Genomic DNA, 23,986 nt, shown 5'->3' on the forward strand with positions numbered 1-23,986 from the left:
TAATTCCCACTTTTCGATTTGGACGTCGGTCCCGGCGGGGGCGGGAGGGCGCGAGCAGGGGAGGGACCGACGGACGCGCAGACTGGTTAGAGGGAGGAACCGGGTGGACGGCTGGTCCCGTGGCGCTTCGAGGGCCGCAGAGAAGTTGGGCGAGAGGCGCTCGGGGGGTCCTGCCTCGCAGAGGTCGCTGCCTCGCCCTCCGCGCCCGCGCCCGCGCCGGGTGCCCCGGGGGAGAAGCGTGAGCGCCCAGGCCAGACCCCGGGGCGCGGCCGGCGAGCCAGGGAGCGCGCAGCAGCCAGTGCGCGGCCGCGACGAGGGCGGGGGAAGACAAACACCCTGTTTCCTCTCGGGCTCCCACCGCGGATCATGTTCCAGGATTATCCCGGGAACTTTGACACCTCGTCCCGGGGCAGCAGCGGCTCTCCTGCGCACGCCGAGTCGTACTCCAGCGGCGGCGGCCAGCAGGTAGGTGCCGGCCTCTGGTGCACCTGGCGGCGCGGGCGGACCCCCCGCCCTCCTCTCGCCGCCTCTGCCTCTTTCTCTTTCTTTTCCTTTTCTTGTCTTTGCGAAGAAATACCTGCGGCCCGCCGTTCCAAGTTCGGGATTCTCATCCTACCTAGTTCTCCCACTTTTATTATTATTATTTTTTTAAATCGGAGCGGGGAGAGGGCTTGAAAACCCCATTTTTATCCATCGCATCCAGCTTAGCTCCTATTCTGCGATTGCAGGTTCCCTTCCCAGGAGCCTGTTACTCCCGTCCCGGGGAACATCCACCCCCACCCCTACTCCCCCGCCGCCACCCCCACCCCCCCACCTCCCCGCCTCCACTCCCCCGCGCTCCCCGTGGTGGACAGACAAGGAAATCGGGAAATCTATGCCCCTCCAGTAAGCGAGGGGCCCGTCCTATGGGAAAGCCCTCTCCCCACTCCCCGCTTTCTCCAGCAGCCTTATTTCTAAAAAGGTGGGGTTTTTTCAAGTAATCCAGGACGGGGGTGAGGGTGGCAGCCCTGGGAACCAGGTGCGAAGGTCAGGCAGGAGGAGGCCAGCCCTGAGTGACTCGGTGTCTGCTTGCGGGTCCCTGAGTCCATCCCCTATATGGCCCCCCTCCGGAAGGGATGCCTTGAGAATCTGGGGGTTCTCTGGGCAAGAGGCCCAGAGAGAAGTGAAGGAAAGAGACCTCGCTTAGGCTCCCGGATAGTCCTGGGAGAAGAAAACAACTTGTTTCTAAAGCAGCCGGACTGGTTTGCGCTGGAGGGATTGTGTGTGCCCTCTGCGTGTCTATAAATACCAGAAAGTGCTGCTGGGGTGGCGGCGGCGGTGGTGGCGGCGGTGGGGTGCCTACTGGGTGGGGTTGGCAGCCAGTCTTCAAGCCCCAGGACAACCTGAAGCCCACCTTGAGCAGGATCTATGATAGCCTTAGGCAAGTTGGGTAGAGGAGGAGCGACTCCAGGAGGGCCGTGGACTTGACCTCTTGGAGCCAGCCAGGAGGGGTGGGGTCGTCCCATGGAGAGGTGCAGCCGGTTGGGGGATAAAGTGGAAATATGGCTCTTGTTGAGACCTGAACCAGGCTACCTGCCGTACCTGGAGAGTCCCCAGAACGGCTCTTCCTTTTCTTCCCTCTACCTCCTCTGCTGCCCCCATAAGCATCCACATAGAGAGCCCAGTTTGGAGTCTGCACATTTGACAGTGCAGCCGGGGGCACCGTTAATAAGGGACCGAGGGTTTGAATAGGAAATCTTATCTGAAAAGTGATTCATTGTATCTGCTTTCCAGCCATGTTGGTGTTTTTGTTTTCGTTTTTAAAACTGAATGTAAACGTCACTAGGCAGTGACTTGAAGTCATTTGTACCCCTTCCCTCTGACCCCCGGAACGCCCCTCTCCTCTTCCCCTCACCAGAGGGATCTTTTGATTTCTTCCCTGTTGCTTTAGCTGCGTTCCCAGGACAGTGAACATTTAAATGTTCCATTCCCGCCACCTGGCTGCAGAGCCTGGGGCCTGTGTGGGAAGCCAAGTCTGGACACCAGTGCCCCAACTGAGTAATCTGTGTCACTGGGGCTTGGAGCCCAGGATGTGAGTGGAGGCAATTCCCTGATTTGGAAGAAAATCAGACAGGAAACCAGTGCTAGGAAGAAGGAAAAGAGCTCACTCCGGCACAGTGTAATGGGGCCTCATTACTGAAGCAAAAAACAGCTGTTGGCCAATTCCTAGCATGCTGTAACACATGAGGATTTTGCAATTAGTAATAACCAGCGCACGGGGTTCTCGCCTGTACGCCTGCCCCTTCCACCAGGCAGCCAGCGAGGCTGCCTCCAGAGCAGAGGGACTGGCAAAGTGCTGCCACTTTAGACAAGTTTGTCTGCCCGCCTGATCCTGGGGGTGGAGGGTTTTTCCATCGCCTCTCCAAGTTTGAGCAAAGCTGACCTGAGACGCGTTTGTTATTTCACAAGTCTGTGCTGTGACTCCACCCAATCTCAGGCTCAAGGTAACTTTATTACATACCAGATAAAACCTGTAATCACTTTATGTGCCTCTGCTTCCTCAACCCGGAGACTGTCATGGCAGAGAGTGGCTGAGCTTTCCTCCTCTATGGCTTCTCAGAAGACTCATCCATGTAAGACCCTGGTTTTTTCTTGGGGAAGGGAACATTCTATTTTCCGGGGGGAGGGGAACAATATTTCTGGTGAGTTTTATTGTTGTTTATTCAACCCAGAGCTTTCCTTTCCTCTCCTCTCCAGCTTCATAAAGTTCGATCGTAACATACTGTCCGTGAGTTCCAGTGACGTTTGGAGGGGCTAGATAACTCATCTCAAAAGCGTCTGCTCTTGAATATGGCTGGAACTCGAAGCATGAAAAATATTTCCTGTTCCAGTTATAGTTTTAATCTCAAAGTTTGATCGTTGGTGATTTTGTTTTGGCCGTGATAGGTGCAGACATCTCCCCCTCCTGGATTGATTTATTTTTTTTCTTTCTCTTGATGTTGTTGTCTTCTCTCTCCTAGCTTTCCTAGGAAAACACGTCCTAGATACACGCACCGCCTGCTCACTTGGCTATTACGGTCTCAGGCTCTGGGCGTTACGCAATCCAGCCAGTTACACAAACATAGGTCATTTCATAACTTGTTTTCATCAGCTGGGCCCCCTTTTTGTAAAAAAGCAAACCAGAAACAAAACGCAGAATTTTTCCAAGGCCTCCCATTTGTCTCTTCCTCAGATAACTTGTGAAAATAAATCAAGGAGGATATTTCCCTTATTGAATCAAGGAGTACGAGACTCACTCTCTTCTTTTCCCCAGCAACCACGCCCTCGCAAGACACACGCACACACAAACGCACAAAATTCCCCGGAGTGAACTTTTGCCAACTGTACCAGGCTGGGACATTCCTCACATCAAAGAACTTTTACCAGAAATGACTGTGATTCCCAAGTCAGGCCCAATCCTGCCTCTTTAGTGCCCCCTAGGGGACATCCAGAGAAGAACCACCTTGGGAATGTGTTTTTCCAGCTTTGGAGAATGTTAACTTGGTTAGTTTTCGGAATTCTTAGGATTTTTTTTCTTTTTGATCAGGGACAAATAAATGCCTTATATTTAACAGTGGTTGACTGGTAACCACTTGACTTCTAAATGTACTTTCCTTAAAAAAAATTCTTTTGCTCAAAATAAAGCCTCATTGAAAAGGGGCTGCTTTTATCTTTTCCTGTTTTTTCAGTCGGTCTGTTCATAGGGTGCCTGCACAATGTCTTCGAATTACCAAGGCTTTCTCTCTTGATGTGTTTGTATTAGGACACTGGAGTTTGCTTTTTTGGGGGAAGGGATTCAGAATTGGTAGGAAAGTAGGCAGTGTATATTAAGGGTCTGGTGTTTTCCTTTTTTCTTTCCTCTTTTTTTAAATTTTTTGGCCTTGATCTTAACAGATGTTGTAGATTAGGATCAAACAAAATGTTATCCCAGGAATCTGTCTGTTGCTCTGCTTCTTGATAGTGGAAGTCAGTGTCGTGTTTTCATCAAAGTGAACGGGGTGAGACAGCAGTCATGTATTGTCTGAGTGGCAGTGCCATTTTCCTAACCAGAAACCCGGAATGCATTTCCATGACTTTCCTTCTGCTGCCGAAGTGCTCGAGGTGAGTGAGAAGTTAGGAACCAAGCTTTTTATTTTTCCTCTGGATGCCAGCACACCAGATTTGTGTGCTCAGATTACTGTTGTATTGGCTCCTTGAGGGGAATGAATCCTTACTCGTTGGATTGCTAACATTCTGGAAGGTCTCTCCATGCCTCTCTTTGGGAACTATCTTCAGCCAATTCTTTTGAAAATCCTCCCTCCTAGCAATTTTTGTGCTTTGATGGCAAATTTGATTTTTTTGGAAATTGCCGAAAGCTCTTTGGAACCAAATCTGCCAAATAAGGTCTGGGTGACCAGGCTGGGGCCGAGGCCAAATGTGACCCAGAGCCCAGCTTGGTCTCTGCCTCGGGTGTCTGGCTGAGAGAATGCACTCCAAACCAGGCCCACCAGCACAGGCTTCATTGAAGACGACACTTTGTCTTCTCGGCATTAGACTTTTTTTTCCCTCCGTCGAACAGAAATAATGATTTTGAGAATTCAGGAAGCTAACTTTCTGGTCTGTTTGTAGCAAGAAAGGAAAAAGCAGAGGAGCCCCATTACTTTGTGGACACGTTTCATCCGTGTGGTATCTTCTGGTGGCCACGTTTCAAAATGACAGCAGCTGCCTTGGTCGAGGCAAATATATCTATTACTGTTCCAGATCCCACTTGGCAACTCAATCCTCCAGCAACTTGCTGGCTCAGGGAGGGAAGATGCCAGATTTCTCTCGGCCTGGCCCTGTCTCCCAGCCCCGTCCTGTGGCACCGAGGCTTCACTCCCTGTGCTTTCCCTCCTCAGATTCCACGGAAGATGGGCCGATATGCCTTTCTCACTGAGTGCAGGTGTGGTGGGGTCCAGAGGGGGGTCCCAGGTGTGGTGGGGTCACGAGAGGGTTCACAGAATGGTGGAGTGAATTCTCCAGGGCTTCAGGGTGAGGCTTTGGGTCAGAAGGGCCCTGCTTTCTTCGGAGTCCTTTCTTCGGAGTCCCTGGGAAGAAGGAAGCCAGGCACTTTGGAGGATGCGCCATTTCAGCCACTTTGTTCTTTCCCTGGCTCTGCCCTGGTGATTAGGTAAAAGAAGATAGAGTGGTCGTCTCCAAGGGAGGGGGACGAGGCGGGCGGAGGCAGGCCGTCTGAGGTGGTGTTTGCGTCCGGTAAAGCGTGGGGCAGGCCAGGGTGAGCAGCAGCAGGTCTCGTTATGACCCACAGGCATTTCCCCGGGTCGTAGGGGCTGCGTGCGAGGCGGGGGCACAGGCACTGTGTGGTGTCAACTGCAGAATCTGGGAGGAATGGTTGAGCCCCACATAGACGGCTTTGGAGAGCATCCAGAATCCTGTAAAAATATAGAGCGTTGGAGGCCCACTGGACCTCAGACAGCGTATTATGGGTTGCAGGAAGCAGCCTGTGCCCGATACTCCCTGAGCCCATCTGCTGGGATGTCGGAATTGGCCTGGCCTGTTTGGGGAATCAAAAAAAGGGGGTTGTCCCTTCGCAGGCACGTACAATCACGCCTGCCTGCCTGGTGACGCAGGTCACAGAGGCCACAGAGGTTCCTGCCTTGAGAGTGTGGTGGCCTCGTCGAGTCACTGTGACGGAAAGGGCACAGGTCCAGGGTGCCGGCCGCACTTCCGCCTCCACCCCTTCTCTGCCCAGCTCGGGAGGGAGTCTCTGGCTAACCCCTGCCCCAGCCGTGCCTGGGGGCTCCAAACGCAAGTGCCAGATCCTTCTGCAAAAGGCTGTTGTTGTGACCCTCATTTGAATCCTCAGCCCTGCTGTGCGTCCACAAAGGTCGTTTTCCAAAGTCAGCAGCTGCCGAGCCGAGCCGAGCCGTGGAGGCCTCCGTGACCTGATGAAGTTAGGGCAGCCGTGTGGTCTGAGCCTTAGAGGCAGCAGGTGGGGGGCACACACGTACTTCCTGAGCAGCCCATGGCCACGGGGGGCCACGTGGTGAAGGAGGGTCTGGTGCCCAGAGACCAGCAGTAGCTGTGCCCGGGCTCCCACTTTGACCCCGGGATCTGCAGTCACGTCAGGGAGCCAGAGTCATCCCTGGCTTCTGGTCTGATTTTTTTTTTTTTTCTTTTTCTTCCTTCTTAAATGTTCTCCTTATTCTTTTCCTTCTGACCTGAGCACAGCTGATGAGAATGAACTTCTGGGGTAGGAGGTCAGCAAATTGTGGCCTGAGATCTTTGGTAAATAAGCCTGATTGGGACACTGCCTGGCCTGTTGTCTGGCTGCCTTCGTGCCGCAGTGGCAGAGTTGAGTTGTGCACTACCCGCCAAGACTAAAGTGTTCACCCCCTGGCCCTTTATGGGGAGAGTTTGCTCTTGGAGGCTGGTGGGGGTCACTTTGTCCTTTTTCGACATTCTTACCACCACCCAGTGGCTGGCCGGTTGACACGGGTCTGCAGAGCACTTGGAGGCTGCCAGGCAGGAATGCTGCACAGCCACCCCACCTCTTCAACCCCGTCCCTGAAGGGGGAGCCTCCAGAGGGGCTGGAGCACCCCAGGGGAGCCAAGTTAGGTCCCGCCCACCCTTAGCACACCTGGAGCTGCAGCAGAGCTACGGGTGCCCTGGTGCTCACAGTTGGGAGCCCCTGTCTTGCTTTCCGTGTATTGTGAACTCATTCACGGGACACCATGCTGTATCCCTGGGGTGGCCTTTGACCGATTCTGGGGTTCTGTCACGTCCGAGGATATCAGGCGAACTCCCGGGGCCCCAAACTGCTAACCTCACCGCTTCTTTCCTTTCCCTTTGTCACTTTCTGAATAATGCATTCGGAACCAAGACAGAGCACATCTGCCAGATCTAATTTAAACTTTTGAGTGTGTCTCCTAGAGAGGCTCCTCTTGGAGACAAAAGCTTTCTTCCCTGGAGCTCCAGTGCCCCCTGGGCAGGGGACATTGTTTTCCTCATGGTTCGGAGCCAGTGTGTTGGCCAGATGGCTGTACCTCCCATCAGAAGCAAGGTGTGCATGTGTTTCAAGGCAGTTATTACCTACTGCCTTGTTTTTATTGTTGTCTGTTTTGTCTAGACCAGGCTGATTGCTGTAGGGACTTTAGCTGGTGTGCGCTGGGAATGCGCTCTATAGACCTGCTGTCCACTGGACGAGTGGCCTGGAGGCCCCCAAGAGAGCCCGAGGCTCATCCCTTTATTCCTAAGCTATCTCTGCCCCAGGCTTTTAGCTACTTCCCCAAGCTTAAAATGGGAGCAGTTTTGTTTGTTGGGGTGGGGAGGGCACATCTTGGGTGCTGACAGATCCCCCATGGGAGTGAGGAGTCACATCAAGCCATGACTCTGCATGCCTCGTGTGCACGTCAAACCCCGGGCCAGGCCGCTGAGAAAGGACCTGACTTGGGAAGAGAGAATAAGATGCCGGGTGCGTCCCTGGAGTGGGGAGCTGGCGATCCTCCCAGAAGCCACCTGTGCAGAGTGCAGACACACGGACGGTGGTAGGAAACGATGAGGAGATGATGGTGGTGATGGGATGTTACCATCTTCCATTTGTTTGGAGCAGCCTTTCACAACCCTGGCTGCCCCTTAGAATTCTCCTTGGGAGCTTTTAAATAATACCATTATCGGAACCCCTTCCCAACCCAGTGATTCCAGAGCTGTAATGGTGAGGCTTGGCCTTGATGCTCCCCTAAAAACTCAGAATATTCTAGTGTGCAGCCAGTGTTGAGAGCCACTGATCCGTAGTGCTTTGCAGTCTGTGATTACCTCTTCAAGCAGCTACTTATTTAATCTTCGTGACAGTGCAGTGAATTTGGGAACCCATCCTTTGTGATTCGTCAAGGGCATGGCACTTAGTGGCTGAGCCTGGCCTCAAACCCAGGCTTCCTGACTCCGAGTGCTGTGCTGCTCCCCGCCCTCGTCCTCGCCAGGCCCGCCCTGCCATCCAGCAGCCCAAGAGAAAAGGAGCTGGCTGGGAATCGGTGTCCATGCCTGCTCCTCTGTGCCCGCGTGTTCTCTCATGCTCTGCCCCCTCACAGTGCAATCTGTTGTCCTTTCTTTCTCCCTGAAGGCCATTTTGCATGCGGAGACTTCCCTGTCCACTGCACCCTTCCCTCCTTCACAAGCACAGCTTCACGCTGGGTGGCATTCCTCAGGGATCCCCAGAATCTGCTGTTTGGCCTGGTCTCTTCACTGCTCCTGACCCAGGCCCGCGGGGGTGGGGGGGGGGGTAGTCTGGGAGGGGAAGGAGTCGCGTTCCACTGCCCGGACCAGGGACAGGGCAGTGGCAGGGCAGTGAGTCCCCACGCTCCCTCGGCTGCAGCGCGGGACTTTTCTTCTCTTACGCAGCAGGAACCCAAATGTCACCAGGGGCAGAGACTTAGGGCCAAGCATTTTGGGGAGAGGGGAGAGGGAAGGTCTGCAGGGACCCACGGCAGGGCTGACACCATGGGCTTTGAGGGAGAAGCAAGCTGTGCTAAAGAAGCTTGGGTGGCACCATGTTTGAACTGGTTTCATTGTCATGCTAAGCTGGATGTGAACCCTGATCCCACCTTGGATAAATGACCTAATCTCTCTGAGCCTAAATTTCTGACTCTTAAGTGGAGATAAGGGTAGCTCTTACCTCAGAAGGAGACTCAGTGATCTAATCTGTGTAGATCACGAACACAGCAGCTGCTCTGTACCCGGGACTCGGCAAATGCGAGCTGTTACTGGTGTTGTCGTTTCAGCCACCAAGTTGAGGAAGGAAGTGTGCAGAGAGCCTTTCTGTGGAACTAGGAATCTCCTAGGACTGAGGGTTCACCTGGCTTCCTTAGGGCAGCCTCTCCCCGGGAAGCAGGAGGCCTGGGGAAGTCGCGCCTTCTGCAGTCGCTGCCCTGCAGAAAGGTCAAGTTCAGCTGCCGAGGGGCCCCGCACGTTTCATTTTCACACTCTGTCATCGTACTTTAAATAAGATGCTTCCTGTAGCCTGTCCTGGAGAGGTCTGCCATGTGCTCTGGCCACAAATTAAGAGATGGGGAGAAAGCTCAGAGCTAGCAACCCCGACGTTTCCCCCAGACCATCTGTGAACACAGATCGATCAGTCGATAGGGAGAAAGGTGGCGTATCTGCCTCAAGCAAAATGCGCGGTTGGTGGGGGGAGGGGATAAGTAGGAATAAAGCCAGCCCGAGGCAGTCTGGCCACAGCTACCACCGCTTTTCATTCTCCTGCTTGGAGGACACCTTTTCAGGGGCAAACCTGGGCACCGTAAGGTTCCTGGTGATCTTGGTTGTTTGGAAGCTGCTGGCGTGTGAGTCTCCTAGGGTGTCCCGAGCTGGTGCCTGGGGAATAATTGGGGCATAACTGGCAGGTGACTCGGGCTCTGGGGTCCTGGGTACAGGCCTGCCCCCTGCAGACGTAGGCACAGCCCACCTGGAGGGCTGCAGAGCGGGCAGCTGGGTGTACGTGGCGGGGGGGGGGGGGCGGCTTCTGTCGTGGAAGTCATTCCGCACGTGACCGCCTCCTCCCGGACGGAGCCCCTGGGGAGGGAGGGAGCTCCCAGGACCCCAGGCACGGAGCAGGTCTCACGGGAGGTCCCTGGACGTCAAGCAGTTCCCCTTACCCCTGAGCCTTGGGTGCAGGGCTTGCTCAGGGCTTGTCGGGAAAGCCCACTTGGTGTCCTGCCATTGTCCCCCCCAGGCGCGGCCCCTGCCGCTCACCTCCCGTGTCTGCTTGTCCTTGTTCTGCTCCGCGTTGCCCGGCCCCATCTAGCTCTTCTCCTCGTTTCAGAAGTTCCGGGTCGATATGCCTGGCTCGGGCAGCGCCTTCATCCCCACCATCAACGCCATCACCACCAGCCAGGACCTGCAGTGGATGGTGCAGCCCACTGTCATCACCTCCATGTCCAGCCCCTACCCCCGCTCGCACCCCTACAGCCCCCTGCCGGGCCTGGCCTCCATCCCTGGCCACATGGCCCTCCCCAGACCTGGCGTCATCAAGACCATCGGCACCACCGTGGGCCGCAGGAGGAGAGACGAGCAGGTACGTCTCAGACCCGTGACCCGGGCCCCGCCGGGGGGCTTTGGGGGCCTCGGGAACCCACATGTGGTTCTGCAGCCTGGGGGGGGGGAGTTCATGTCCTGGGGGCACTGGGAAGAGGACGAGGAGCCCCTCTTCCCCGTCGTGGGCGGCAGAGCTGGAGACCCGGGAGTGACGCCTACCTGGCTTTGTCATCTCACCTGGGTCCCTTTGAGTCTCTGGGTCTCTGTCTCATCGGCTGTGACATGGGGCTAATACTGTCAGGCAGGACTTGTTGCTGCTCATATGAGGTCAGCGGTCAGGGGTCAGGTGCAGGCAGGTGGGAAGGACTGCCGTGACCTGCCAGCAGCAGTGTCCTTGGGACCTCGGGACAGGGAGCGTGGAGCCATGGCTGTGGGCCCTTTGGGATTCGCTGTCTCCCCTGTGTCTGAACCCAGGTCGGTCCCCAGCCCACCCAAAGGGTCAGACCCCGGGCTGGCACTGGCCATGTCTGTCTCCCTCCCTCCCAGGCCTGCAGCTGAAGCGGGAGCCCATGTCAAGGGCCTGGCGTGCACTCTCCCCACGGGCAGTGGCTCTGCGGCCTTGGGCCCCTCCTCAGATGCTGGAGGTGGACGGGGGCTCTGGTAGGAGGTCAGACAGCAGCCTTCCCCCCAAGGGCCCAGCTTTGAGAGGAAAACCAGGAAAAGGCAGGGCCCTGGAAATTCTCTATCAGCCGTGAGCCAGGGCAGCGGTGAGCCCTGCTGTGGGAATCACACAGAATTCCAGAAAGAAGGGAATGCTGCCTTGACAGATAATGTAACTCTGGCCCGGCCACACCTGCCTGGGGCCACTGGGCAAGAGTGGGCAGACAGCCTGCACTTGGGCCTGCTCCCCCGGGAAGCACGTGGCTCCCTCTGTGTGTGCCGCCAGCTGAACTGGAATGGGAGATCCTTGAGCTGTGGGATCCCTTTGTGCAAATGAACTGTTACAAAAGAGAACTGCTCCAGTTGCAGCATGGACACCCCATTTCCACTATTGTCCCCCCTCCCACTCTGAGCTCTCCAGGGCTCATAGTTTTCTAACCCAGGGACTTGGTGGATCACCATGAATCCGGGACTGGAAGTTCCCAGGATACTGAAGAGTCACAGGGATTATTGTTCCAAGAAGCTGGAAGCTCTGGCAGGGGCCCGGCTCCTCCAAGGACGCTGTTGGGGCTGTTGGGTCTCTTCTGCCCATGGCAGGGCCTGGACCAGGTGACCCAGGGAGGTGACCTGGGGCGGTCAGCCCTGGGGCCCTGTCCAGCAGCCCCTCCCCGTCACTGCCCGTGACTGCAGCTGGAATGGTGCTGCCATTCATACCTCTGCTTCCTCCAGGGAGTCCAGGGCACAGAGTTTTAGTCTCGGTGAGCTGGAGTCTCCCAGGATGGACCTGGCCCCTGAATGACAGCTAGGCTTTGAGGGACCTTCTGGGCGAGCCGAGCAGCAAAACGGGGTGCAGTGAGCACTTGTCATTATCTTCTGAGCCGAAGACACCAGATTTAGAGGTTTATACCTAGCAGGGATTTTGGAGGCCATCGTTTCTAGTTTTCCCTTCCCACCCATTTTACAGAGGAGGGGACTGAGGCCCAGAAAGGAGACGCGCCCTGCCCAAGGTCGCTCAGGGAGTTAGAGCAGAGCCGGGCCGGGGCTCCACCCCACTGACCCCCAGGTCCTGGTTTTCCCGGCCCACCACCTAGGCATGCCCTAAGACAATCTGTCTGGAGAATTTCCTTCCTATTCTGAGAGGGAGGGAGAGAGCCGGGAGCATTTTATCCACATCACTTGGGAGTTCAGGCAGCCTCTGGCAGCTTTGAGGAAGCCTGGGCAGCATTGGCCTAAGCCTTGGCCCTCTGGGCTCCTTGGCCTCGTCTCTCCTCTGAAGCCACCCTCCACCATCCTGGTGCCCCCCGTCAGGGAGAACCTCCCCAGGAGTCAGCCCGGTGCCTCTGTGGCGCCCCCAGGCCCGCCAGGATCACCGGTCTGAGGGCTGGGCCGTGACACCGGGGCCGTGGCAGGGCCGGGCATGTGCGGCTTGTGGGCAGGCCGGTGGCCGAGCCGCCACACTCACGCCACCACCATGTGGACGTCCCCGCCCCTGAGCACTTCCTATGCCGACAGTTCCCACGCACCGGCCCCTGCCCCGCCAGGTGGGGGTGGGGACAGCAGAGGCTTCACGCCAATCTGGGGGCTGGCAGGGCCTGGAAGTGGCCCGGGGGAGGGAGGCCCGAGCCGGCCAGGACCGCCTCCCTGCTGCTCCTCGTCAGGCAGGAATCCGGGGGGCCCTGGCGGCCCTGTCTGTGGTGAGCCCCGAACCTGGAACGGAGGAGAGCAGGCCTCTGGCACCCACTATGCATCGGGTTGAGGCCGTCCGGGAGCAGCACGTCCTCGGGGCTCTGCCCAGGGGCCACCGGCCCAGCCCGTGGATGCGGCCGCAGCTGGATTGGGACGCTCTCAGGACCCAGGAGAAGCGTCCAAGAGGAGGTCTCTGGACCGCACCCGGCGGCTTAGAGGGGCTTCCACACGGTGTCTCGTCTGATCAGCACGGAAGGCAGGGCCGGGATTCTGGATCCCGTTTCCTGCATGGGAAGGCGGAGGTGGGGAAGGCAGGGTGGCTTGCCCGAGGCCATGTGGAGATGGCCCTTCTCTGCGCGGCTCTGAACCCTGCGGATCTCTCCACCCTGCTCTGCAAATGCGGAGCCTCTGGGCCTGCCTGGAGGGTTTCAGAGCCCGGGGCGGTGGAGGGCCGAGTCGGGACCCAAACGCGGGACTCCAGGACCAGGGCTTGGGGAAAGTGAGTCTCTGGGAGGGACCGGAAGGCCGGCCCGGGCCCTACTAGCTGGGTGGGCTCGCGGCACCCACTTGGCACCTCCCCCTGGAGGCATCGGCCTGGTGGGAGCTGGGGGAGGGGCAGCCGGAGGAGGTGAGGAAGGTGGGCCGAGGGAGCCGCAGAGGCAGCCTCAGGGGTGGGGGGCGGGGCGAAGGGCGAGACTGGCCGTGGCCCCTTCCTCAGCCCGGCAGGTCACTGCCTGCTTTGGGCCATGCACCATGCCTGTTGGAAGAGGGTCTGAAAGTCAAGAGACATAAGGACATTCCGAGGGCCAAATGGCCTGACTCCTCAGCAGCTACCTGGCAGGGTCTCCTGCCAGCATTTGGAGGATTGGGGGCAGGGGCTCCCTCCCTGGCTGCAGGGTCACTTCAGTGAGGACAGGAATGGGGTTGTCCTCTCGGGTGCCGTGTCTTCCTTTGCTGTGCAGGACACTGCAGCTGCAGATCTCCAGGCCGCAGGGGAGCTGGGGGTCGCTGACCTGTGCCCCGCCGGAAGGGTGGCTCCCTTCCTCGTGGGGGGCTGCTGCACCTCTCAGTGGGGCAGCTCTCTGACCCCGAAGCAGCTTCATCTTTTCTCCCCGGCATTCCTTGAGGGCAGGACCTGGGTCTTATCTCCTAGGGGGCTTCTGAGCCCCAGCACAGCTCCTGGCTCACAGTAGGTGCACACAGTAGGTGCACACATGGGTGCCTGGTAACCGCATGGGATGGTCTTTCCTTTTGACTTGCCCTCTGCTTTGGCCCAACCATCTCCTGTGTCGTTTCTGCCTAAGAGGGGCCTTGGGACCCCGCTCTGAAGGGGCTCTAGGTAAACAGGACACCCTCCCTGCTAGAGGAGCAGGCCTTGCCCTCTGGTATGAGTAGGGGAGAGCCTGGAAGGAGCCTTAACCTCCTCCTTGGAAGAATCTAGACTAAGCTCTTTGCAGGGTGGAGAGGGGGTGAGCTGTCTTTGGTTCATTGAAAATTCCCATGCCCTAGCCCTGTGCCTCGCACACGGCAGGTGATTACTGGTTGAATGACTGGACAGTGGGCACGGGGGAGTGGGAGTTTCCTGCCCAAGGACCCCCCGACCCCTTGCCTGGCCTGTGCAGCCTGGTGCTGTGTGGTCTCCGGGCTGACCCGCGAGTAGCTGCCACCCAGGACATCAGATGTGGAGTGGCTCCTCGGTCCCCTCCCCTGCCCCCCGGGACGGCCCTTACCTGTGTGGGGGTTTGGGGTGCAGCTACTTACCCAAATGAGGATAATAAGGGTGCAGAGCCTGCGGAGTGGTAGGAGGGGTGATTTGGCCAGGGATTGAAGAAGCAGCTTAAGTGGGTGGGGCCAGGCCTGGCTGCGGTGGGCCGGGGAGGGGCTGCCCTGGGGGAGCGTCGCCAGCTTCTCTCTGGCGCTGGCACTGCCATGAGTCAGGGCCGCCATGACGAACGCTGTCGTACGGCCTGGGCCACCGAGCCGCCCACTGGCACTGCCCTGCCCTCCCTTTCACGTGGGCCCCTGCACCCCCAGGGGGCTTCCCACCCCGGCTTCCCCGACGGCCGCGCTCCCCCTTGCCCTCCCACCCTCCCCGGCCTAAGTGAAAAAAAAACAACTGCCTGTGGACCTTTGCCCCAACCTAATTGTCCTTAACCTTGGCTTCCAGCTGTCCCCCGAAGAGGAGGAGAAGCGTCGAATCCGCAGGGAGAGGAACAAGCTGGCCGCGGCCAAGTGCCGGAACCGGCGCCGGGAGCTGACGGAGAAGCTGCAGGCGGTGAGGAGCCCAGCGTGGGGTGGGAGCCCCGACCCGTCCCCCCACCCATCCTTGCCCACTTGTCAGTGGACACAGACCCACGCCTGCCTCGGGCACACACGTCCGCATGGGGCTGTTAAAAGGGAGAGGGAAGGGAGCCGGCCTTTGGCACAGCCTGGGCCGACGGGCCTGGCCACCACCCTGGCCCCAGCACCTTTGTCCCCTGCACTTGAGCGGCCCCAGCCTCAGACTCGCTGGGTTCCCTGGCGAGGGCGCGTTGCTCGGCCCCAGGAACCACGGCAGGCCCAGACCCGCAACGCCGGCCACCCCCGTGCTTCTAGCAGCTTCTGCCTGGCTAATGCCCTCAGGTTTGGGCACGGGGGAGCCCTTCCATCTCAGCTCCTTCACCCTGCAGGACCCTTGGTGCTCCTGGGTCCTGGTGGAGGCAGGTCCAGGGGGCAGGCGAGTTTTATTCTCGTGAGTTTTCTTACTCCCTTCTTACGGAGGTTTCCCACCCTGCCTGGAGCCTGAGCCATGGCCTTGGCACCCACCCCTGTTCAGCCCTAGAACTCATTCTCATGCCGCCTGGTAGCCCCTCATTCTCGTGCTCCCAGGGAGCCCATCTGACCAGCGGCGCGTCGCTCGGGGTGGCACCTGGCCCTGCAGGCAGGCCGTGTGCCCGGGGAAGGCCGGGGCGGGACTGGCCGTCCTGGGTGGAATGTCCTCACGGCGAGGAGACGGGGCCCCGTGAGGAGCAGCCCTGATGGGGCCCGGGAGCCCCCGCGCACCTCGCAGGTCCTCGCTGCGGTTTCCTCCTCCTGGTGCCACCCGCCACCTGGGCTTCCCTTTGTCCGTCCCCTGCCCTGGGCCCTGGGGCCTGGATGGGAACCGTGAGAACTCTGGGGTGTCCGTCGTCGTGTTAGACGATGTATTAGTCGCCTAGACGCGTTAGGGCCGTGCGTGATGAGGGGCCCCCTCGGCCCCCAGGGGAGGCAGAGCCCTTGGGGCTCCCCCAGCAGAGCCCCCCTGACACCCACCTCCCCGCTGCCTGCCTCCCACCCCCGCGCCCTCAGCCACATCCTCCCCAGGAAACCCCGCCAGCTCATGACGTCCGCCAGGCCCTTGAGACAGATGGAAACTTTTTTTTTCTCTCCGGAATATGCTTAGTGGAGCTTCTCTGCTTAGCGGAGCTCTTGCCTTTGCCCCCCCCCCTTTCTGGATGGGAATGCGTGCTGGGGGCACCAGTGACGCACCCCTCTTCCTCTCCCTCCCTGAAGACAGGCTGGGCCTCCCCTGGCTCCTCTAAGGGAGGCGCTGGGGGCTGGGGGGACCTGGGCAGACGCGGGCTGGGGGCTCCTTTTACCAGGCAAGGGGGCTGTGCCACCACGTTGTTCAGAACCTGGAGCCGAAGGGCGTGTGGGGGTGCGGCGCCCCAGCTAGTAGGGATTGAGCCCATTGCCTGGCTGGCTGTGGCGGGCGCCACCAGGTTTTCCCCTACTCTCGGGGAGCTGCTAGTGCTGAGTTGGGGGTGTGCAGGTTGGGGCGTGGGGCTGGCGCCAGGGAGAGCCGCCCCCACGTGCTCCTTTCTCCGCAGCATCGCACTGTTCCTCACCCCCCGGGGAACCCGCGGGCCAGTCCCGGCCAAGGCCAGGGAGTGAGCAGAGCGAGGACCCCTGCAGCGGCCGGCCACCCCCACCCCCCCGTTCTGTGACCCTGGGCAATTGGCTAAACCTCTCTGACCTCAGCTTCTTCTGCAAAATGGGCATGCAATCACACCTGCTTTAAAAGGCGGCTGGATACTTACCTGGCAGGGGAGAACCCCCACCAGGAAGGTGGTTTTCCCAGGTGGGGCTAACCCACCACACTCTGATGTGCTGACCCCCACCAACTCCCCAAATGGGAAACTCAACTCCATCATCTGTGGTGGGGTGGGTGGCTGCATTTCTGCTTTTCCCGGTAAAAAATAATAATAATAAAATAAAATGAATGTTGGGACTGAGTGAGGCACTCCCCATAGGGCTGGGCACCAGGTGAGCCTCCAGCTGTTATTTCAGGCCTCCCGGAGGCATCCTGAGCCTTGGCAAGCAAAGGACATTTTTTGAGTGTCCAGGTGGCTCAGGCCAGGCGGGCTGGTGGCCAGGTGTGTGACCCGGCTGGAGGACTGTCTCGTCTTCCATTCTCATCAGGGTTTGGGCTGCCCTGGCAGGCCCCCGGCGTGACCTCACCCCTCCCCCTCCTCTCCCTCCCACCCCAGGAGACGGAGGAGCTGGAGGAGGAGAAGTCGGGCCTGCAGAAGGAGATTGCCGAGCTGCAGAAGGAGAAGGAGAAGCTGGAGTTCATGCTGGTGGCCCACGGGCCCGTGTGCAAGGTCAGTCCCGAGGAGCGCCGGTCACCCCCGGCCCCCGGGCTGCAGCCCCTGGGCGCTGGGGGTAGTGGAGTCAGCGCCGTGGTGGTGAAGCAGGAGCCCCCGGAAGAGGACGGGCCCGCGTCCTCGGCGGCGGGGCTGGACAAGGCCCAGCGCTCGGTCATCAAGCCCATCAGCATCGCGGGGGGCTTCTATGGGGAGGAGCCCCTGCACACCCCCATCGTGGTGACCTCCACGCCCGCCATCACCCCGGGCACCTCTAACCTCGTCTTCACCTACCCCAGCGTCCTGGAGCAGGAGTCGCCCGCCTCGCCCTCCGAGTCCTGCTCCAAGGCCCACCGCAGGAGCAGTAGCAGCGGGGACCAGTCCTCGGACTCCTTGAACTCCCCCACCCTGCTGGCTCTGTAACCCGCCCGGGGGGGCCGCTCATTGCTGCCTCCTCCCCAGGGACCAGCATCTTCAAATGCTCCAGGGCCCGGAGGGCCAGAGGGGGACCCTGCTGCAGTGTCCTGGCTCTGGGGAGCTCCAGGTGGGATTTGGCACCGAGGCACGGCAGGACCCTCGGGGCTGTCTCACGGGAGTCCCGAGGCCTCCTCTGTCATCCATCTTGCAAAGCAAGTCCTGCTTCTTGAAAAACCTCGGGGAGCTTGGTTGGGGCGTCTCCATCACCCCCTGGTTCTGAAGAGACCAGGCCTGGACCGTGCCGTCCCTTTGATCCATCTTGTCTCTGGAATGAGGGGCGCCTTCCCCAGCCCCACCGAGCGTGCATGGCGCCTTCGGGCTCCACCCACCTCCCCCTAGCTCCGTTTTGCTCCCTCTTGGTTTTCATCAAACTGGCCGTGACATTTCATCGGGTGGTCTGAATAGTCAAGCCTTCGCTTCTGGAGATGGGGCAGCAGGTGACTCTTCTGCTTGGGGGACAGTCAACGTGCAATACAGACCCTTCCCTCCCCTTCCACTTCCCGGCCTGCCACCGTCTACGGAACCCTCAGCTGCAGAAGCCACCAGCCCTGGGAGGCCCCTGGAGGCCTGAGGACCCTTCCTTCCCACCCTCCGAGATGGCCCTTGGAAGAGCAGCTTGGCCAGGGGACGGGGTGTGAGTGAGACAGCTGGGAGTGCATGGTGCATTTGCTGAACGCCTAATTACCGGGCCGGGAAGTGTGCCAACGAAGCCGCACGGGTGTCCTCTCCAGCGTCCCTGGCCCGCTGTCTCGAGCAGGGCGTCTCCCCTAATTACTGCCTCACTGTCCTGCCCCTGGACCCTTCTCTCCAGGCCGGGGTGGCGTCCCTCCCTAGGACCCACCCATCACTCCAGCCGGGCCCTGCCCTTCCCCCACGCTGGCTCTCAGGGCGACACCACCCACGGAGATTTAATGAGCGTGGGCTGGACCCTCCGCAGACGGCTGCCCAGCAGCCCCTCCCGGGAACTCCGAGGCCGGAGGCCACAGATGGAGTGGTGTCTGCCGCCGCTGCTCAGCCTCTGTCCTGGGAGGGCCCTGGGAGTGTTTCTGCTCTCGGTGATGATCAGCTCCCCAAGGGATCAAGTGCTTCCTCTTTTCCCTTCCCTTTGCCCACCACTCCACTCTGCTCTGGGGCCCAGCTGGCCCCGAGCCCTTGTTATGCCCGATGCCTGGTGGTCGGTGTCGCCGCCTGCCCGGCTGCTGCCATCTGAGTGCGAGCTGCCCCCTCCCACCGCGGCAGGCACGGGAAGGGCCCCCCTGGCCTCCAGGAACAGCCCAGCCCTGCGCAGCCCCCCCCGCCCCGGTCACAGCTCTGGCCGGTCTTCCCACCCAGCAGGACCTGGACACGGCGTCCTGGGACATGGCCTCTGGCCGGAATCGGCCTCTGCTTGGAGGGACGCTCCGTGGTGGGCCGTGCAGCGCTCGAACCGATTGCTGGCCCTGGAAATCGGTGTGTTGTGCTGCTCACATCCACCCATGAGGGGTAGATTTCAAAATTAGACTGAACAGTGAGACGTTTCCTCGGCCGCTCCCTTCGCACGCCGCGGCCACCGGTGGGTTTATTTCATGTCCATCCCCACTTCCACGGGCCAGCCGGGCGGACGTGGAGCAGCCGGATCCGTCATGTCCCCATCCCGGGATGACCGGGCGGCGCACTCGGACGGGTGGCCAGGCAGAGGGAGGGTTTTAGAAAAGGATTTGTTCAGAATATTTTAAAGTCTCCATTCCCCACGTTCTGTGGCTGTGATGCTGCCCCCTCGCACCAGGAAGAGGCACCAGGAAGGGGTTTCCTCGCGAGATTGGGTTTCTGGCTTCAGATTAATCAAATATATATATATCGCATATATATATTTAATATATATTTCTTTAATGGAGCTGCTTTCTGGTCTTATTGCTAGAAGTCCCTTTACGCCTTGCTTTGTCACTTAGTGCAGCTCTGCTCCTAGGTATGTCAGTCTGGAAGTTGGGGCCAAGCTGGACATTCCTGAGACAGAGTTTGGCTGCGGTTCAGCTTTCAAGCCGAGTTGGCTTGGGGACGAGCAGCAAGCCGAGCCCCAGCCAACCCACAGGCTTTTGGAGGCCTGGGAGCTGCCGTCCCGTGCAGGGCTCCCTGCTTGTGTCCTGGGAGCCACATCTCCAAGCCCCAGGGGATTTGGGGAAGACTGAACCCTCACCTGTATCATGAGCACGTCTGTGGTTTTCTTCCTGCTGGCAGGCTCTCCAGTTCTCTCACACATGCACATGCACGCACCCTTGCCCCAGAATCACTGGACATCAGGCCTGCTGCTGTTTCTTTCTCCTGGGCTCCACCTAAGGGAGCAGCTGGGCCAGGGTGGGGTGCCTCTGTGCCTGGGTTGGGAGCTGCTGGCTGCCCCTGGGTTCCCAGCTGGGCCGTGAGCGGCAGGGCGGGCAGGCCCTCCTTGACCGGCTGGTGTGACACATGCACCCCTTTTGGCCCCCTGGCCGGCCTCTCTGGGGGCAGTCCTCTTCCTGGCTGGGTGGATGGGGGCAGCTGCCGACCCAGGGAAGGAAGGACAGCCTGCACGAAGCTTAGGAAATTGTTGGAGCCGACTCCAAGCAGAGGATTCATCGGGCAGGTTTTCCAAAAGAGGCAAGCATCGTTCTATCTGTGCAGAGGGCCAGGCAGGCCCGCCCCAGCCTGTCACACAAGCCTCTCAGGGCCAAGAGCCATCAGAGCCCGCTGCAGCTCCTACCCGGGCTCTGCTCCCACTTGGCCAGGGGTGCAGGCATGGGTTGAACTCTCTGGCGCGTTGGGACTTTTCTCCCCTTTCCTCGATGGACCAGCCGTGCTCCTTGCAGTCTCATCGTTTAACTTTTAGTTGATTTCCTTCCCTGATCAGGTGCCTGCGTTGTCCCTTTAGGAAGGAAAAGACAAAGCACCTACTATGCGCCAGGCAGCATTAGGCCCTTTTGTAAACCTTCCTGAGGACAAGACCAGGCATCAGAGCACCCCCTTATCAGAATCCCCAAACAAAAGAAAAACAGAAGCACTCAGGGGAGATGGCCTTTCTCATCCTCTCTGCTCCGAGGCAGGACTTCCTTCAGTCTGGAATTTGTTCTCAAAGCTCCATCCCCGCCACATCCCCCCACCTCCCGGGGCTCCCTCTCTTCCCATCGCCCCTCCGAGGGCCCCTCAGATGGTTGAGGGGTCGTGCGAGTCCTTGTACAATCTGTGGACCAATAGGATACGTGTGTGTAGAACTTTCTTTTTTTAAACTTAAGGAAAGCGGTCTTGCTACTTTCTGCTTGCTGACTCTTCTTGGCATTCATCTTAAAAGCCAGCATCTCACTATTTATTGACAGGTTGGTGTGCGAGTGTGTGTGCGTGCGTGTGCACTTCCAGGTGTGCCCATGTCCTCGGATAGCTTTTTGAAAGGAAGCCCGGTCATCCGGCTACTAATTTGACACCTCCTCAGCCTTCCAGCGTTTGGGCCATCTAGCACCCAAGGATCTAAGTTTCCAATGCCAACAACACGCTCGGGCTGAGCCGGGTCCATCTGGAGGGAGGCATGGGAAGTGGGGGAGGAAAATCTACCTTTATTTTATTATTTATTTTAAATGTTTACAGCTTCTTTGTGTTGTACCAAGCCTGAATAGGAACAGATAGCATTAAATCATCAGTTCCTCTTTCCCCCTCTGCCTTCTTTTTTTTTTTTTTTTTTTTTCTGATTTAGGTTAATGATGCTTTTTTGTTTTGTCTCGTTTCTAAAATGATTGCTGATCTGTGCTGTATAAACTGTATAAAAATGTTCTGTTTTTAAAGATGGATTGCCATTCCTCTGGGGACAGTGGCTGCCCAGAAGTCTGTATTGTAAGAGGACATAGCCGAGATCCTGTCCTGTTCCCCTCAGATTATTTTCTCTGTATGATTAAAGGTTTATTCCATTTATTTTAGTTTGTGGTTACTTGATATTGAAGAAAATATTCGAGTTTGTATAGAGAATAGGTGTCTGGGTGTCTGGTCTGTGGTGGGAGATGTATATATAGCATTTGGGTGTCCAGTGGAGAATCACAAGCATATTGTGCAACTGTACTTGAGACATGTCAGCAATCTGGGGGACATCTACTGAAGACCCTGGAGGCAAACACACGGTTGCACGAGGCTCACATAGCTGGGTGGGGAATTTAATGACTTTTCTGAGCACCTTTATTACTATTATTATTTTTTAATTGTAATGGTGAAATGGTTCCATAGGAGAGCCTCCTGAATAGGCCTCTCCAGGCAGGACTGCGAGCCCAAAATCTTTGTATAGTCTTGAAAATTGAGGAGTAGCTTTGCCCTGAAGCAGCTCTGATGGTGTTTATTGTTGTTTTGTTTTTTGTTATTTTACTGTAATACAAGCCTACAGTATTTGCACTAAAGAAAGCTTGTTAGAAAAAGCTTGCTGCTATGGAAGAAAGAACATATTAACCCCCCCTCCCCCCCCCCCGCGGGTTTTTGTTTTGTTGTTTTTGTTTTTGTTTAGCTTTTCCACTTTCAATTGAGTAGCATTTTGTAGAATAAAATGAATTAAGATCGAAGAGCCTCTGCTGGTTGGTTTGTTCCATCTTTTCTTCTCACCTCTCCTATCCCTTCTCTTTTTCTCCTAGCACCCTCCACCAGTTGTTTACAGGTGCTGCTGTCTTTGGCAGGGGAAGAGCAGAGAATAATGCCTCTCCTGAAATCTTTTTCTGCAACACTGTGGGGTGGGCTGCCAAGATTTCCCCACCTCCCCCTTTCTGGCCTCTTCCCTTCCCCTTCCCCCCACCAGCTCCATCCCACTTCTCAGGGCCTAATTCTCAGCCAGCTGCCAACTCCCACCGAGGTGTCAGCCAGTAAAAGTTTGAGGTGCCATCCCTTCCTGGGGGTATTTTGTTTGGGCAGGTTGACTCTGGAAACCCAGCAATCTTCAAAGAATACTGCAGATGTGGTCAAATGAGATCACGGGCTGGAAAGGGCTCTGAGAACAGCTGGGGCATGCAAATACGCAGAATGAGCACATCTCATCCCCTTTCGGAATAGACACGGCTTGTGAGGTAGAAGGCCCAGAAGTGCCAGCGAGGCCCCTTGTCAGTAACCCGGTAACATCTGTTCCCGTGCTTTTCCCTTGCAGTGTAGATGGCGGGGAGCACGCTTTCATGAGTTAATGCCCGAGGTGGTTTGAAGTTGGCTGAGAAGTAGCCCCCTGAGAAGAAATTCTACCACCTGCTTCAGATCTGCTTCAGCCAAGCTCAGCGGATGGGCCGCATGCCCTGGAGACCCGGGAGCACTGGCCAGGAGTCCAAGAAGCCTGAACCCTTAGGCCTCCCCACTCCTCTTTGGCTGTTGAGGTTTTGAGAAAGCCTTAACCTCTCTGAGCCTTATTTGAGGACAGGGATAACGGTCATATCAGAAGAGCCCTGCAGAGGAGATCACTTCTCCTCCCTTTCTTTCCAAAGGCCCAGGACCAGGGAGGGGACCGGTCAGAAGTGTCAGCACCTGCCCTAGACAGGCCTGCTCTGCCCAAGAGGCCAAGGAGACACAGCATCTGGGCGCTTTTACCTGCACTTCCTCGAGCACCCGGGGTATTCCCTTGTGTGTGACCTGTCCAGGAGGCACCTGCTCAGGCTGCCTCCATCGGGGGTCCACCGGCTTGTGGGGTTCCTTTGTGCAGAGATACGCGTGTGCTTATGTCTCTACGCTTACCTCTCATGACCAGGCACATCTATAACATGTCTCAGCTTCCAGTAACCTGTCAAAATCCACTTCATTTGTTTGCCTTTCTGCCTTTACCCCCACCTGGTAAGCAGAGAGGCTGAGGATTGCCAGGCGATCATTAGATGGAACTACCAGCAGTCCTGCTTCTTGGGACAGCTGTAAATGCCTTAAAAGCATTCAGGTCACTTTTCGGTGTTGAGAAAAAAAACAAACAAACAATAAAAAACCCTCCACGGGGCTCTCAAACTGGCAGGGTCTGTCAGGAGAATTTCACACTTGGTAGGTAAACCTCGACTCCTAGACCATCGTGGGCCAAACCAGTTCAGTTGATGGTAAGTTCTGACACTTAGAGTTTCAAGGACGGGCAGTTTTCCTCTTCCTCAGGAAAGATGACTTGGCGAGGGGTTCCTGGGACAACCTAGAATTTCCCAAGTGAGTGCAACTTGGTCACCAGCCTTTCTCCGTTCGTTAGGCGACCACTGCGCAAGGGAAAAGAAATGCCTCCTGGAGCCTGTCTTTTCTACCCGGTCCAGACACGTGTGCCCCTTGGGCTCCTGAACAAGACCCTGTACGTGAGGGCATTTGAGGAGGAAGACAGCACTGAAATAAGGAAATCCAAGGAGTTAAACCCCACGACCTTAGTTATAAAGCTGATGGATGCAACTTGGCTTTGGCACAGTCATTGAAACTGGGCTCCATGCTATCTTTGAAAGGGAAGGGTGTGATTTCCCTTGGGCTCTGCACGCTCTAAGGATGGATGGGATACTTGCCCGTGGGTAGCCTGGGCCCTGCTGTCCGCCGGGTCCGGCACAGTTCCAGCAGGAGGGCCGCGGGT

General features: G+C 57.7%; 1 protein-coding gene across 3 annotated transcripts; it reads left to right on the forward strand.

The window, feature by feature from the left end:
• The first annotated feature begins 263 nt into the window (after positions 1-263).
• Positions 264-21,363, forward strand: FOSL2 (FOS like 2, AP-1 transcription factor subunit). 3 transcript variants are annotated; one of them, XM_077152485.1, is made up of 4 exons: positions 264-465; positions 9,816-10,067; positions 14,541-14,648; positions 16,882-21,363. In XM_077152485.1, the coding sequence occupies exons 1-4, from the start codon at positions 367-369 to the stop codon at positions 17,398-17,400; spliced, it is 978 nt and encodes a 325-aa protein (XP_077008600.1). In that variant the 5' UTR covers positions 264-366; the 3' UTR covers positions 17,401-21,363. The 3 variants fall into 3 exon arrangements, with proteins under 3 accessions (XP_077008600.1, XP_077008601.1, XP_077008602.1); XM_077152486.1 differs by lacking the exon at positions 264-465 and adding an exon at positions 821-2,612; XM_077152487.1 differs by lacking the exon at positions 264-465 and adding an exon at positions 821-2,483.
• Positions 21,364-23,986: the final 2,623 nt, after the last annotated feature.

This window comes from Tamandua tetradactyla, chromosome 3 (assembly GCF_023851605.1).
Source record: "Tamandua tetradactyla isolate mTamTet1 chromosome 3, mTamTet1.pri, whole genome shotgun sequence".
NCBI lineage: Eukaryota > Metazoa > Chordata > Mammalia > Pilosa > Myrmecophagidae > Tamandua > Tamandua tetradactyla.